The sequence below is a fragment of the Thunnus albacares genome, chromosome 9, assembly GCF_914725855.1.
Source record: "Thunnus albacares chromosome 9, fThuAlb1.1, whole genome shotgun sequence".
Lineage (NCBI taxonomy): Eukaryota > Metazoa > Chordata > Actinopteri > Scombriformes > Scombridae > Thunnus > Thunnus albacares.
In genome coordinates, this window is record NC_058114.1 from 7,631,180 (window position 1) to 7,644,014 (window position 12,835).

The 12,835-nt window shown below is 41.5% G+C and overlaps 1 protein-coding gene across 1 annotated transcript in view; it reads left to right on the forward strand.

Moving 5' to 3' along the window:
- Positions 1 to 12,835, forward strand: part of atp11b (ATPase phospholipid transporting 11B (putative)) — a 57,195-nt gene that overhangs the window by 36,590 nt on the left and 7,770 nt on the right. Inside the window, exons 28-29 of the mRNA XM_044360729.1 lie at positions 174 to 339; positions 9,213 to 9,491. Of these exons, the coding sequence (XP_044216664.1) occupies positions 174 to 339; positions 9,213 to 9,473 (427 nt within the window). The 3' untranslated portion in view covers positions 9,474 to 9,491. The remainder of the gene's footprint in view (positions 1 to 173; positions 340 to 9,212; positions 9,492 to 12,835) is intronic.

Below are 12,835 nucleotides of genomic sequence, written 5' to 3' on the forward strand. Positions count from 1 at the left end.
GCTTCAGCTGCGCCCCCATCCTAAAGCCTCCTACAGTCAGTCCTCACACATGTACTGATTTAACCAAAATGTTACTGTTACTTACAGACAAATCAACTTTTTCCACCAATGAAAAGAAGCATACCAAATTATCTTTCCCATTCACTATCAAATAATTGCTTCCCTTCTCCCAGGCCGTTCCTCCACACCCAGGACATGTACTTCGTCTTCGTGCAGCTGCTGTCAAGCGGCTCGGCATGGTTCGCCATCATCATCATCGTCATAACTTGCCTGTTTCCCGACATGGTGAAGAAGGTCTTCTACCGACATCTGCAGCCCACCAGCACACAGAAGAGTCAGGTAGGATGGGGCGGAGGGAGACGAGGAGTTAAAAACAAGTGGGAAGTGAGAATGTGGTAAGAAAACACTTTAACAGGTTAACTGGGAACCTCTGTAAAGAATCCTGGCCCAGTTGTCACTCTACAGTGGATAAGGGATTAGCTTTTCTATGGTAAATTATACCTGGTTGTAATCCAAATAGGATAGGATTTAAAGCAGTTTTTCCAGCATCTATCTGTCTAACTTCCAGAGGTTTTCCTGCTTTTCACACACCCTGTACCCTGTTCGTCTGACTCTAAGGTGCAGTGTACTAACTCTTGGTCACAGCAGTTCTTAAATCACTGTGTAGATGAGAACCTCTTTGTACTATTGTGCTGTCAGCCTGGACATACACCCCACATTAGCTACTCTGCGATTGGCAGATGTCCAAGTAAAAGTATTTCCCATCATAGGTTTTGCTATTTTCTGTAAGATCTGCAAGCCCAAGTCTCAAAAGTAAAACTCATTCAAACTAATGTATTGTCACCTTGAAGGCCGAGCACACTCCGGTACTTAAACTGTCTTCTGTGTGCAGTGATAGATTTAATATTTATTCCCTACATGTATCACAAAAATGTGGAAATGATGTGTCCAGTAATGTTACAAGAGGCTGGAGGGGGGAAAAAAAAAAAAAAGTAAAATGTCAAGGTAACTCAAATTCTAGGCAGGGAGAAGAAACGGTCTGGGATTTCAGATTGTTTAAGGTCATGAGTAACCCACTCCTTTACAGGAACAGCATGGTGTTCACTCACACACACATACACACAGTGCATGACTTCCTTTTGATCCGACACATAGACATATACGCACATAGCCACGCTCAACGAGCATGATCACCTCTCAGCAGACCCACGCTGTTAGTTTACCGATTTGTCCAGCCGGAGACTGTTTATGTGTAAACTTCCTCCTTTTTAAAAGTTAACTGCCTTCAGTCCATTGTGGTGTTTGTTGTTTCTGCTCTAACCTTTATCCTGTTTTGTCTTTGCGTGTGTGTGTCTGTGTGTGTGAAGAGAGGGTTCAGTGTGCTTGATTTCTAACCTGTCTGTGTGTGTGTGCTCTTCCTCCTATCCTTTGTCTGTATTCTCCCGGTGTAGATGTATTCCAACCGTGTGGCAATAGGTGATGACTTCATCGCTCTGCAGCCTCTGTCCAGAGCCAAGAGCCAGCTGGGCAAAATTAGGTAGAGGAGATAAAAACTGATTCAGCCCTGGGCTTAAAAATACAACTGAAAATCAATTCAAATAACACAAGTCTCCCAGGAGTGCTTCATTGAAAAGCAATATTTCTATACCAGTAGTTTTTGTCATGCATCTGTATATTATTGTGAATAATGAGCCGTCAATGCAGGCTTGTCCTGTTCACCTGCATTGATGCTGCTCTCTCTAAATTCAATTTCATTTCCATTAGTTTTGAAATATCTATTAGCATGTTTTAGCACGCAGGCAAACCACCACAATGCCTGTTTTTATATCTTTATGATATTTCACCTTTTTCTTGAATTCATAACAAAGTAAGTGGTTCATTGCAGTCATTAGAGGACTTTATTCATGCTAAAAATAGCAGAGAATATGAAAAAAGGATTTTAATTACCACGACTGGTTTGTATAAAAAAAGTACAACCGGTACATGATGTCCCTCGACAATTAATTGGTGCACTTTTCTTATGCAGATTTCAGACCTATCATTTACTATATTGGGTCAAAAATACAAATGCTTTGAAATGTTTATTGTTAGATAAAAAGTTTAAATTTGCTGAAACCAGTAGATTATTGAGGCTTTTTCCAATCTGGATTAAATACTCTGGACAGCCTCTAAAAAGTAGAAACATTGCTTTATGTAACAAGCGCTCCTGTTTATTAATATTTAATCAATGCTGAAATGTTGTTTCCCAGGTCTGGACTTGATTTAGCCCTACTGAGGCCCGTTTCCAACACTGGCAGTATGCTGACTGCAGAGATGTGCTGTTAGTGTTGGAGCAGGGCTTTTTGTTTGATTTCTGTAACTGCATGCTTAGACAAGCCAATCAGCATTCTCCGTGATTGGGATAGGGAAAAAATAGAAATGCAGAAGAATGTGACATCAAGCATTTCACCCACTCGCATGTCTCGCACTTTAGTGAGCGGCTGGTGTAAAGAATGTGTTCTGAGACCTCCACCACTCCTGCGTGTTACAGCATGATACAGTCATTACTCTCCCACTGCATGAACAAACTGATGAATGAATGAGTGGATGAATGAATCACCTCTGAGTCCCTTTTTACTTCATTTTGATTCCCTCGCGGTCCTGAGTCGTAATTTAAAAAGCACCGTTCTGACTGTGATGTTCTGCATCTGCATCAGTGCTAAAAATCAGAACAACTGGCCAGACCTGCCTGCTCACCATCAGCTAGCGGTCTTGTCATACAACCACAGTCTGGCATGCCACACCCATGAAGTGACACATCAGATAGTCGCATGATGCAGCCCATCAAACCACCCTCTTTACCTCTAGCATGGTCCATCCTCTTGACGTATACCCAACCGAATACCGTCAAACTGGTTTCACCACTTGAGAACACCTTCCTCATGTGCAAGACATCCACTTGCATGGAGAGAACAAGACCAATACCCCACTACAGCTGCATGATAGACTCTTAGACTGGTCCGGGCTGCCTTGTACAGCAGCATGGCGCTGTCCTTTTAGAAGCATGACAAGACAGCTGTGTTATTATCACAGCTATTTCAGACTAATGAGTCGAAGATCTTGTGCTGTCTTAGGAAATATCAATATAAACATGCTGCAAGGGAAATGCTAACCTTAGCATGAACTCTCTTCAGTTCAGAACAAAGCCAAAAGAAAAACACCTTGACTTGGACAGCTTCGTTGAAGACATATTTTGCTTATATGTAACTGTCCAAGATCATGTGAATACTGTATATTTTCTTGTTATTTGTGTTAGGTTAATTTCTTTACAAGGATAATGTTTTCTGCATTCATACCTTTATCGTTACTGCTACGTATATTGCATACTAATTCTGATAGTTCTTAAGCACTTGCTGGGAAATGTTACCATTATAATATAAAAAATAATAGCCTGTGTTTTATGTTTATAGTGATTTACATTACACTTAGTTGCCAGTGTGTACACATAGCTGAAACTAATGCAATCTAATACAACAGCCCTCCGATAAATCTTACTGTACCAAAGATTTTAATGCTTAGTTTTTGTTGAAACTGTTTTAGAGGTGTTGATTCAACTTAATGGTCGTTATGGAGGCTGTAGTTTGTGGTGCGGTTGTATTAAATGGCATTATACTGAGAGGGGTTTCTAGTCTACCCTCAACAAAGTACAGCTTCCAGATGACAATAAAGTTGAACACCTGTCTAAAAAAGTTTCAACAAAAAACCTTTGAGGTTTTGAGAACTTTTTTGGATTTTGAAGGTAGGATTTGATGCAGAGCTTTTGCATTAGTTTTAACTAACTACATAATAAACTGGCAATTGAGTGTATATTCCAAGTTTCCAATAATATGGACAGAACAGGTCCCATCCCACAAACTTGATGAGCAGAAGCAAACTGTAGACTTACTGATCGTCAGTGTCTTGTGCATTACGATAAGAGAGGGAGCAAGGATTATGCAAGAGAGATTATATTTCCTCAGTTGGAGTAATTTGTTTTTTGAAAACGGTGGAACTACACAAAGATGCTCTTACCAGGTTCAAAATCGAAGGATGTATTCATATTCATGTGCTGAATAATGCAATTTATTCAGTTGTGTTGAAAAAATTCCAGTATCTTTCAGTGCCTTTTTTTTTGGTAATTAGATTAGAGGGAGGTAATCACAAAAGAACCCAGAGGGCTCTCCTGGGTTTCCCGTTGTTTGCCTACTCTGTCGCTCTGATAGATTCAGCAGCAGGTTAATTGGTTTGGATACTAATAGATTTGCTTTTATCTGTGCTAGAAGGATCATTTTCCCTTGAGACATAATTTTTTCATGCCTGCAGCTTCTTTCTGCTCATTCGTCATTCAGTTTTACAGCTATTTCTGAGCTTCTTGCTAATGTTCAATTGTCTCTGCTTTTGTGAGAAATTAAAGCCCTCACCCAGTGACCTCATCACCCCACTCAGATTTTCTCAAAAGACCTCTTCTCATGAAGTGATTTATTATCTCACAGTCCCAATTAAAACGAGGTTTAGATCTGCAGCAGAGGAATAAGGCCAGAGATGCACATCATTGGTATCTTGTTACAAAAAGCAGGAAGCAACCGTTCTTATTTGCATCGTAAGCCAAAATTCACTCAGCTCTGTTGCCTTTTTTCAAAGATAGCTGTTGAGGTCACTTGTGAAGGACTTTAAATATGGGACCAATGTTGATTTGGTCTCAATATACTGTATGTATAAGTGTATTAGAGCACACTGTAGACTGAGGGTCAGACATTTAATTGACTGCCCCCTACAGTGCAGCCTGGACTGACTCACTGACTGACCACTTGCTTACTAACTAACTAATTAATTCACTGGTTGGTAAATAAGCAACACCAAAAAAACATATCCACCTTAATTTTAGTTGTTTAGTCTCGTATTGAGTCTTAATATCTTAGATCAAATGTAAAATAATACCAATATTAGATGATTTCAAAATAAGGGTACTTCAAATGTCCTTTCTTGAAACAAAGCCTCTCTTCAACAGAAGCACTAGTTTTGAGAAAATTCGTAAAACGAGTAAATACAAGTAATGGTCTCATCCCATCATCAGGATCATTGGCTTGTTTCAACAAAGATTTAAAGCTTGAATATGAGACTAAATGGCTTAGATGGCTATTCTTGCAATGTCACCGGTTAGTTAGCTGGCTTCACTTGTTCCGTTGCTATTTGGGTGTCTGACCTACCAACAGTCTACACAGCTGACTGATGAGCTGTTTGACTAGCCAGCAGGGCTCACTGTAAGCATCTTGTGTCCTTCAGATGGAAGAGGGTGAGGGTTCAGTCGGCCCAGAATATGACCCTGTTAAAGCCCAGCGAAGCCCAGGGGAGGACAATTGGCACCTGCTAGCTGCTTATCCTCCCCCCGCTGCCCCCGGCCCAGACCCCTGCTCCCCTAGGTAGTAGCCTACCATTCTTCACTCCCATTGTCCCCCCTGTACTGTCACTGCCCCCCAGCATTATGGCTTTACCTGAGGACCAACCAACCCTACGCACCCCCTAACAGCTGCAGTCGACAGCACACGCCATTATATTTGGTTTAAATATCCTGCATCTTCAGTCATGCTCCCATGGCTGTCTGTTACAGCTGCCCCTACACTTTCCTTTTATTTCATGTGTACTATGCTCCCTGTATGTCTGTCTGTCCGTCTGTCTCTCTGTCCAACACGAATGACTCATCCTCTCACCCAGTCATGCTCGACCCCTTCCCTCCCTTCCCTCCATGAATAATCTCATCCTTGCCTACCGACCCCGTCCTCCTCTACCCAACCACGGTCGACACTGTCTTTCCCAACCTGGTCTCAGTTCACCCCTCACTATTATTGAACAGATCTGTGTTCAGGGTTGAGAGAAAGAGAGAATGCTGTTGGCATGCCGAGTTCATTGTCTTCGTCGTGTTTTTTTCGTTCAACTGTATGCTCCCACCATTCTGGTAATGTTACTCCATATTGAAGCCATGGATGATATATTATTGTCTGCTTGTAAGTATTTGATGCCTTATACTTTTGTGTTTTAAGTATGTTTATTTATTTTTTGTCATACCAAATTATGCAAAGTGTTTGCTTTTGGTTTCTGCTCTACATACAGAGCATTGAGTGCCATATATATATTATAAACCTCGGATTATAATAATACTCTCATGCAGACAGACACCAAAAAGACTTTGCCAAAGACAAAGAGTGTACTAGATAGAAGGACAGCACACATGAACTTTAGCTGAACTCTTTAGCTCCTCTGGTAAATCTACTAGGAGATGATGTGACTTACATTGCTGTCACTGAGGCCTTGGTCAGTTTATGACAAAATCTTCAATACTGGTATCCATTTCTCAGAAAACTGCAGTGTACAACAGAACTGTTAATCACATGATTTGGCCTGGTTTTAGTCTCGGTATCACGTTGCTGTTGCTTCTCTAGAACTAAAACAGTAATGGCTCAAAAATGATTATACTTATACACTGCTGTAGTGGAACAGCCAATTCATTTGATACTAAATCATCTTTCCAATGAGCAGCTTTGGAGAACAATAAGTTAAACATAACTGTCACTGAAAACCAAAGTATCTCCAACTCCGTCCACCATTGCTTCTGATTAACAAGCCGTGTGACTGATTCATCCACACTTAATGACTGATTGCTGCTTCACAGATTGATATGATGGCTCACTGATTAGAGTAAGCTCATCATCTTACTGTTAATGGAAAGCTGACCGTGTTTATCACCCATATGGACATAGATACACTAAGGACACTTGACATTACCATCCATGGCTACAGCTGTGGCTTGGCTGTTTTTACAGTGGTTTGATGCATTTGTGTGTGTTTGGAACAGCCACATTCTCCAACCTCAACTTTGCCCTCAGCTATGAAGAGGTTCGAGTTGTGTTATAGTAACAAGAACAAATTTTTATGCCTGTCTTCAAAAGGAAAAAAAGCCATATGTTCTGATAGAGGTAGCACAAAACCATGCATTTGTTACCTAGGGACACCTTACTCTGACAGAATAATTCACATTCAATTTTGTCTTGACTATGGTTTGCTGTTGCCAGCCAAGAAGGAGAAGTTTGGTTTCGTGCCAAGGGTGTCTCCAATTTCTGCTGCAGAGAAATGTAACAAAGGCGACATCACAAGTCAAAGCACTGGAATATATATCCGTCACGCAGTCAGCCACATCAGAGGACCAAACATCAAATTATAAAATATGGAAGTTTAGAACTTGTTTCCTACAAAAGCATATTTTCAGAATACTTTGGCTTGTTGATTCCAGGCTGTAAACAAGCGTCCTAGTGTTTATTTGGCTCTTTATATCCTAAAAGGGAGGTTTTTAAAGCTCTACATAGTCAAAGGCGGATATGTTGCAGTAGACCACAGTTAAATGTTTGATATTGAGACACACCTCCACAAACACAAACTGATGCTGATGTAGACTTATAAGAATGAGTTGGGTCTATCCTAACCTTAATGTTTGTTTTAATTATGTTGCTGTAGAGAAGGAGGGTACAAGATACAAACTAGATGAGTGTAACCTCACACTCTGTCTCTGCTTTCTTTTTGTCTCTCTTCACTTTCTCCTTTTCCCCTCTCTCTCTCTCTCTCCCTCACTCTCTCTCTCTCTCTCTCTCTCTCTCTCTCTCCCTCCCTCCCTTGTTCTCTCTCTCTCTCTCTCGGGTGCTGACTCAGATCCACTGAGCCACCTGATCCCACCGGTTTCTAGGCAGCAGTTTCATTCAACTTTGTCTACCAAGCCATTGCTGTGCTATGTGTCAAATTCTGATTCGTCATAAAATATATTTTTAGATTTGTTATTTAGACAGTTTTTTTTTTTTTTGCACTACTTGTCAATTTCTACATTAATACGGACAAAATTTAACTTCGTCTTATAGTATATTAATTTGCTTCATGTTGTCTTGCTTTGTATGTATGCACATTGAAATATTTATTCAGTAATGTTAGAACAGAAGTAAGTTGCATGTCCCAGATCTTTGATTGGATTTCCTGAAACTAGAGAATACTGCATATTTTTTACGCCTCCACACTGACGACAGCCGTGGCGGGAGGTATTATGTTTTCAGATTGTCCATACGTCCGTCCCATTCTCGTCAACGCAATATCTCACTTAGTGGGGATTTCATTACATTTGGCACAAACGTCCACTTGGACTCATGAACTAATGAACAGATTAGAATTTGGTGGTCAAAGGTCAAGGTCACTTTGACCTCACAAAACACAAGATACAAGATACTTAATACCTTTTTATTAAATTCCTTCAAAGTCTTCACAACAAATATTATATGTGTCTGGACAGACATGGACGTAAACTGCAACTTGACTGGTTGGCGGAGGCACATAACTAGTAAAATACGCAAGAAAAGGGAAAAATAGGTTGGTTTGTATTATAACCGATGATTCTGCAGAGCTGGCCTTGGTTCACGGTTAGTTTATGCTTTGGGATGTCAACTGCTTGGATGCTGAGTGATTAAACACAAATATGACAGTCTGGCCTGACTGAGCGGAGCTTTAGCGGCATCCCTTCCTTCATCTTGCTTTGAAAGAGCACTCTGAAAGCACATTATAATACTATGCATGTTCATCCTGACCCACTGCAGCGAAATGACTACTTGATCCAAGGGTTTATAACATTTGATGAGGATAGAGGGGAAAGTACATTATTGTCAGTAGTCTTGTGCTTTAGAGCCGCTGGAGGAAAAATATCCTCAAGTCTTCTTAGGCACTCAAGGCAAAAGACAGCTTAGTATACTTTCCTGTAAGTGTTGGAAACCTTGAACCAAATCTTGATTACCAAACAAGGCAAAAGACAGATTTACAACCACCCTAAAATATATTGAGCTTGTGTATCTGTTTTCTCATGGAGTTCTTTTTTTGACTGGTTTTATAATTTATATATTTATTTGAAACATTTCAGTCCCTTCAATAGCATGTTTTGAATGTTTTCCCTGTACATCATTCTTTCTGTGACAGCATGCAATATGTCATCCTACAGTCACCCTTATCATCCTGTCAGAATGTGACAGCAAACCTGTATTGTGTTGGTAATAATTTCTTCTTTTGCCTTTTTTCTCTACTTCCTCTTTCATCCTCTTCTACTTTTTTTGTCCTACTCATCACTCTTTACTTCACCTCTCTCTCCTGCACTTTCCCTTCGCCTCTTCCTCCAGTCTCTATCAGCCACCCAGACGCAGGCCCTCAGCTGTATGGAGTCCCTGTGCTGCTACCAACATGGGCAGAGCGGCTGTTCCCGCTTGGCCCACCTCCTGGAGCAAATGACCGGGCAGTGCCGGGCCAGCGCCAACCATTGCCACGCGTCGAGCAACAGGTGGGGAGGACGACAACAACAAATGATTTTGAATCCCGATGAACCCTCTCCACCTCTTGGTTGCAAAAATTTGGGCTGCATGCCTGAAGGTTTCAGCTCATAATGTGGCTACTACTCTACTGTAAGTTTTTCTTGTTCAGATCTATAGCAGCTGTGTGAGAATGGGGTTTCAAGCGGTCATAGGGTGCGGTTTTAGGGTGCGGTTTAACAAGCCTTTGGGACAACAGCCAAAGGAGGAGTTAGAGGCAGAAGATGTGTTGATCAAGCCATCATGGACTGCACTATTATGAGTTTATTATTTCCATCAAAGTCCATGTGGGGAGAGAGTCAAGAGTCTGGACATCTGGATTTAGCCAAACAGAGAAGTGTGCTTCACCTCACGTCCACACTAGTGTACTATCAGAAACATAACAGTACACCTTGTAACCAAAATTATAGAGACCAATGACTGAATAGATTGTGATGGCCATGACCTCCACATAGCATGCTGGCAGCTCCGCCAGGGAGGATTTGGATTCCAGTATTTTTTTATTTAGGCCCTTAGAAAGGAGACCTGCTGTGATCTGCAGGCACCCAACAGGTCTCAATATTACACGATGTAACCTGTCTTGTAGCCCGTGAATTAGGGCGGGTCTGTAATACCGCTTGTGTCTACATCTTAATCATCTATGCTATGATCTCTTGTTCTGTCTGTCTCCTCTATTTCTGTTCAGTACTCCCTAAAATCAGAGATTATTGTCCAAACGGGAGTTAGCCTGATTAGCCAGTTTTCTAGGAAAACTGTCGAATCTGTATTGCACTTTAACAGATGACTCCAATGTCTAGTATATGTCTGTTATGTTGACTTGTTAGCTTTGGGTTGGTTCCTATATTGTACAATAACTCCTCTTGTTCATCGTAGGGGCTTCTCCACTAGAGACGAGGCTAGATAATGGTTAGCTGGTCAGATTGTAAATGATACACCAAATGTGGACGTTCACTCCTCTTGTATTAAGCTATGACTTGAAGAGCTGTGAAAGCGCTTCAGCGGTGCGAGGTTGTGACAAATTAGCTTTCAAGCTGCACGGAGCATCTTGGTGGCCCTAAATGGCAGCGAGAGGTAGCTGACATTTAAGGATTTCAGTGCCCAGAAATAATAAAACATGATGTCAGTTTACGGCACGAAGCGAGCTCTCAGTTAGTGCGGATAAGACTTCCTTCCTCTGCCGCAGCTCCACTTAAAAAGGATAAAACAGAAACAACCGGATTTATTCATGAAATATTGTGCAGAGTGCAGCTTTAAGGACGAGTAAGCTGAGTTCACAGTTTGCTGGTCTGCCCAGTCTGCGGTTTCAGTGGTATTGTGTCTTTTTACCTGAATTGATTAATTGACCTGATCAGCCCTTTCTGCTGAGCAATCAATACCCCCAAAACGTCCTGGGACACTAAGTATTGATTAGATTAATGATGAAGATGTAGCATTCTTGTTGTTTGTATGTGAGTCTTTCGCAGTGGACCTTGCACAGAGTCGTGTGGTGTGGGCACGCATGTTTGTTCATTGTGTGTGTGTGTGTGTGTGTGTGGGTTTGTGAAGGTAATGACGGCATGCAGGTCAAATAAGGGATGCGCTGTTGCTAACACCCCCACAACCCCCCCACCCCCCACCCCCTCCTCCAGCCCCTCTGGACAGCAACCTGCAGACTCTCTGTGGTCAACTAGAGGACTGTGTCGTCACCGTCAGTCAGGCCCTAACGAATATATCGGAGTCTTATGAGTAATCTCATCGTAGAGATGTAAGAGTGTGACGACATGTCTTTGTGACTAATATAGGCCTGCGTGCAAATAATCAACGTCATAGGCATCCTCCGATCATTTTAAACTTTGATTCAGCCAGTTAGGAGCATAAAATGAGTTTTAATATTCACATTTTTAATTATCCCTCAGACAATAGCGGGTGGGATATGTACCATGAAATAATCTGTTTAAATTTTTTGTCAGGGTCAAATAAAGGAGACTGTTCGGATCGCTTGTTGGTCAAATTACCACTAAATGCATGATTCAATTTAGATGGATTTTCTTCCTGTGGGAATGATCGATTTGTTTTTCTGACATTGGCACCAAGCAACCAATTGGATTCTTCCAACTGAGCGAACGGCAGCCAATTTGTACTCCCAGGAGGATAAACATAAACAATGATGAACATAGGTAAAACGCTCCACTTAATGTGCGCCATGTACTGTAAATACACAAAGAACACACACACACGATCAACTAACTAGAATTAGAGCTGAATCTGCAGGTTTAGTTTTCATCCCTCCTCTCCTTTTTCCTCACCGTCTCCCTCCTCTTCCTCTCCTTTACCTTCTCAGTAGGCAGAAAACTACACAATGAATGAAAGAGTAGTGAGACTCAGCCCACATTTGGCCTTAATGCTAGGATACTGCCATACAGAAGGTTCAATATAGCATGTCTAATGACTGGAGGGTACGTATAGCAAGCATATTTACAACTTATATAACACATCAAGTATTTTTATCTGTCATATATTGGAAGCCCAACTGTAGCTGGCTGCTTGACTTGAATGCTGGCCACAGCTGAGTCATGGCTAAGAGCAACAAAGCAAGAACTGACATGGATGTCAAGAGTCAGATGTTTTCCATAATAAAGGAAATAAGATACGCCCGTGTGTAGTTGTCACACCTCAGTAGCTGCGTCTCCATTCAAATGTCAAGCAATTTGTTCTCTGACCTTTGAAATGTTAAATAAGAAAATGCAGATCGGGAGAGACGTAAAGAATCGTACATCCACAACTAAGATATAAGTGTGGAAGAAGTTGCACATATTCAAAATTGCACCATCATTATCTCATTACACGGTTTGCATTAAAACCTGTGGAAAAACTTTGGATGGAAACTCAGCCGCTGTCTTGACATCCCCTTTGCTCCTCCTTCTCTTCCTCCAGTCCAGAACAAGGGGACCACACCCTAAATCAGAGAGCCTGCTGGGAAGTGTAGTCTCAGAGGGTCTTTTTTGCTACTTCCTGTATCTATTAGTCTTTTTTCTATTGGATCCTGAAGCCTTATATGTGCTTCTAAGAAGAGGCCAAACTTCGGGGGCATGCTTGTTTTATAACCTGGGGTGTTCCAGGCGGGTGGAGTTCACCTGTCCCACGTTAGTCCTTATCCGCATGTTTAAATTAAAGTCTATAACTCCACCCGTCTTGTCCACTACAGGCTACAGAGCAAGAATGCCCAATGACTCTGTCTTGTTGCATGGGGGCTGCTGTTGCCTTTGGTATTTTGTATACGATGTATGTAAACATGTATGTATTTGTGCCCTCTCATACACTCCTCCTCTTGCACTTGTCTTTTTCTGTCCTCTTGCTCTGTGTCCTTGTCTTCCTGTGTCTGAAATCTGCATAATGTTGTTCGACCTTCCAGATGAATTATTCATGTGCTGTTAACGTCCCCCGTAAGCTGCGTCTTG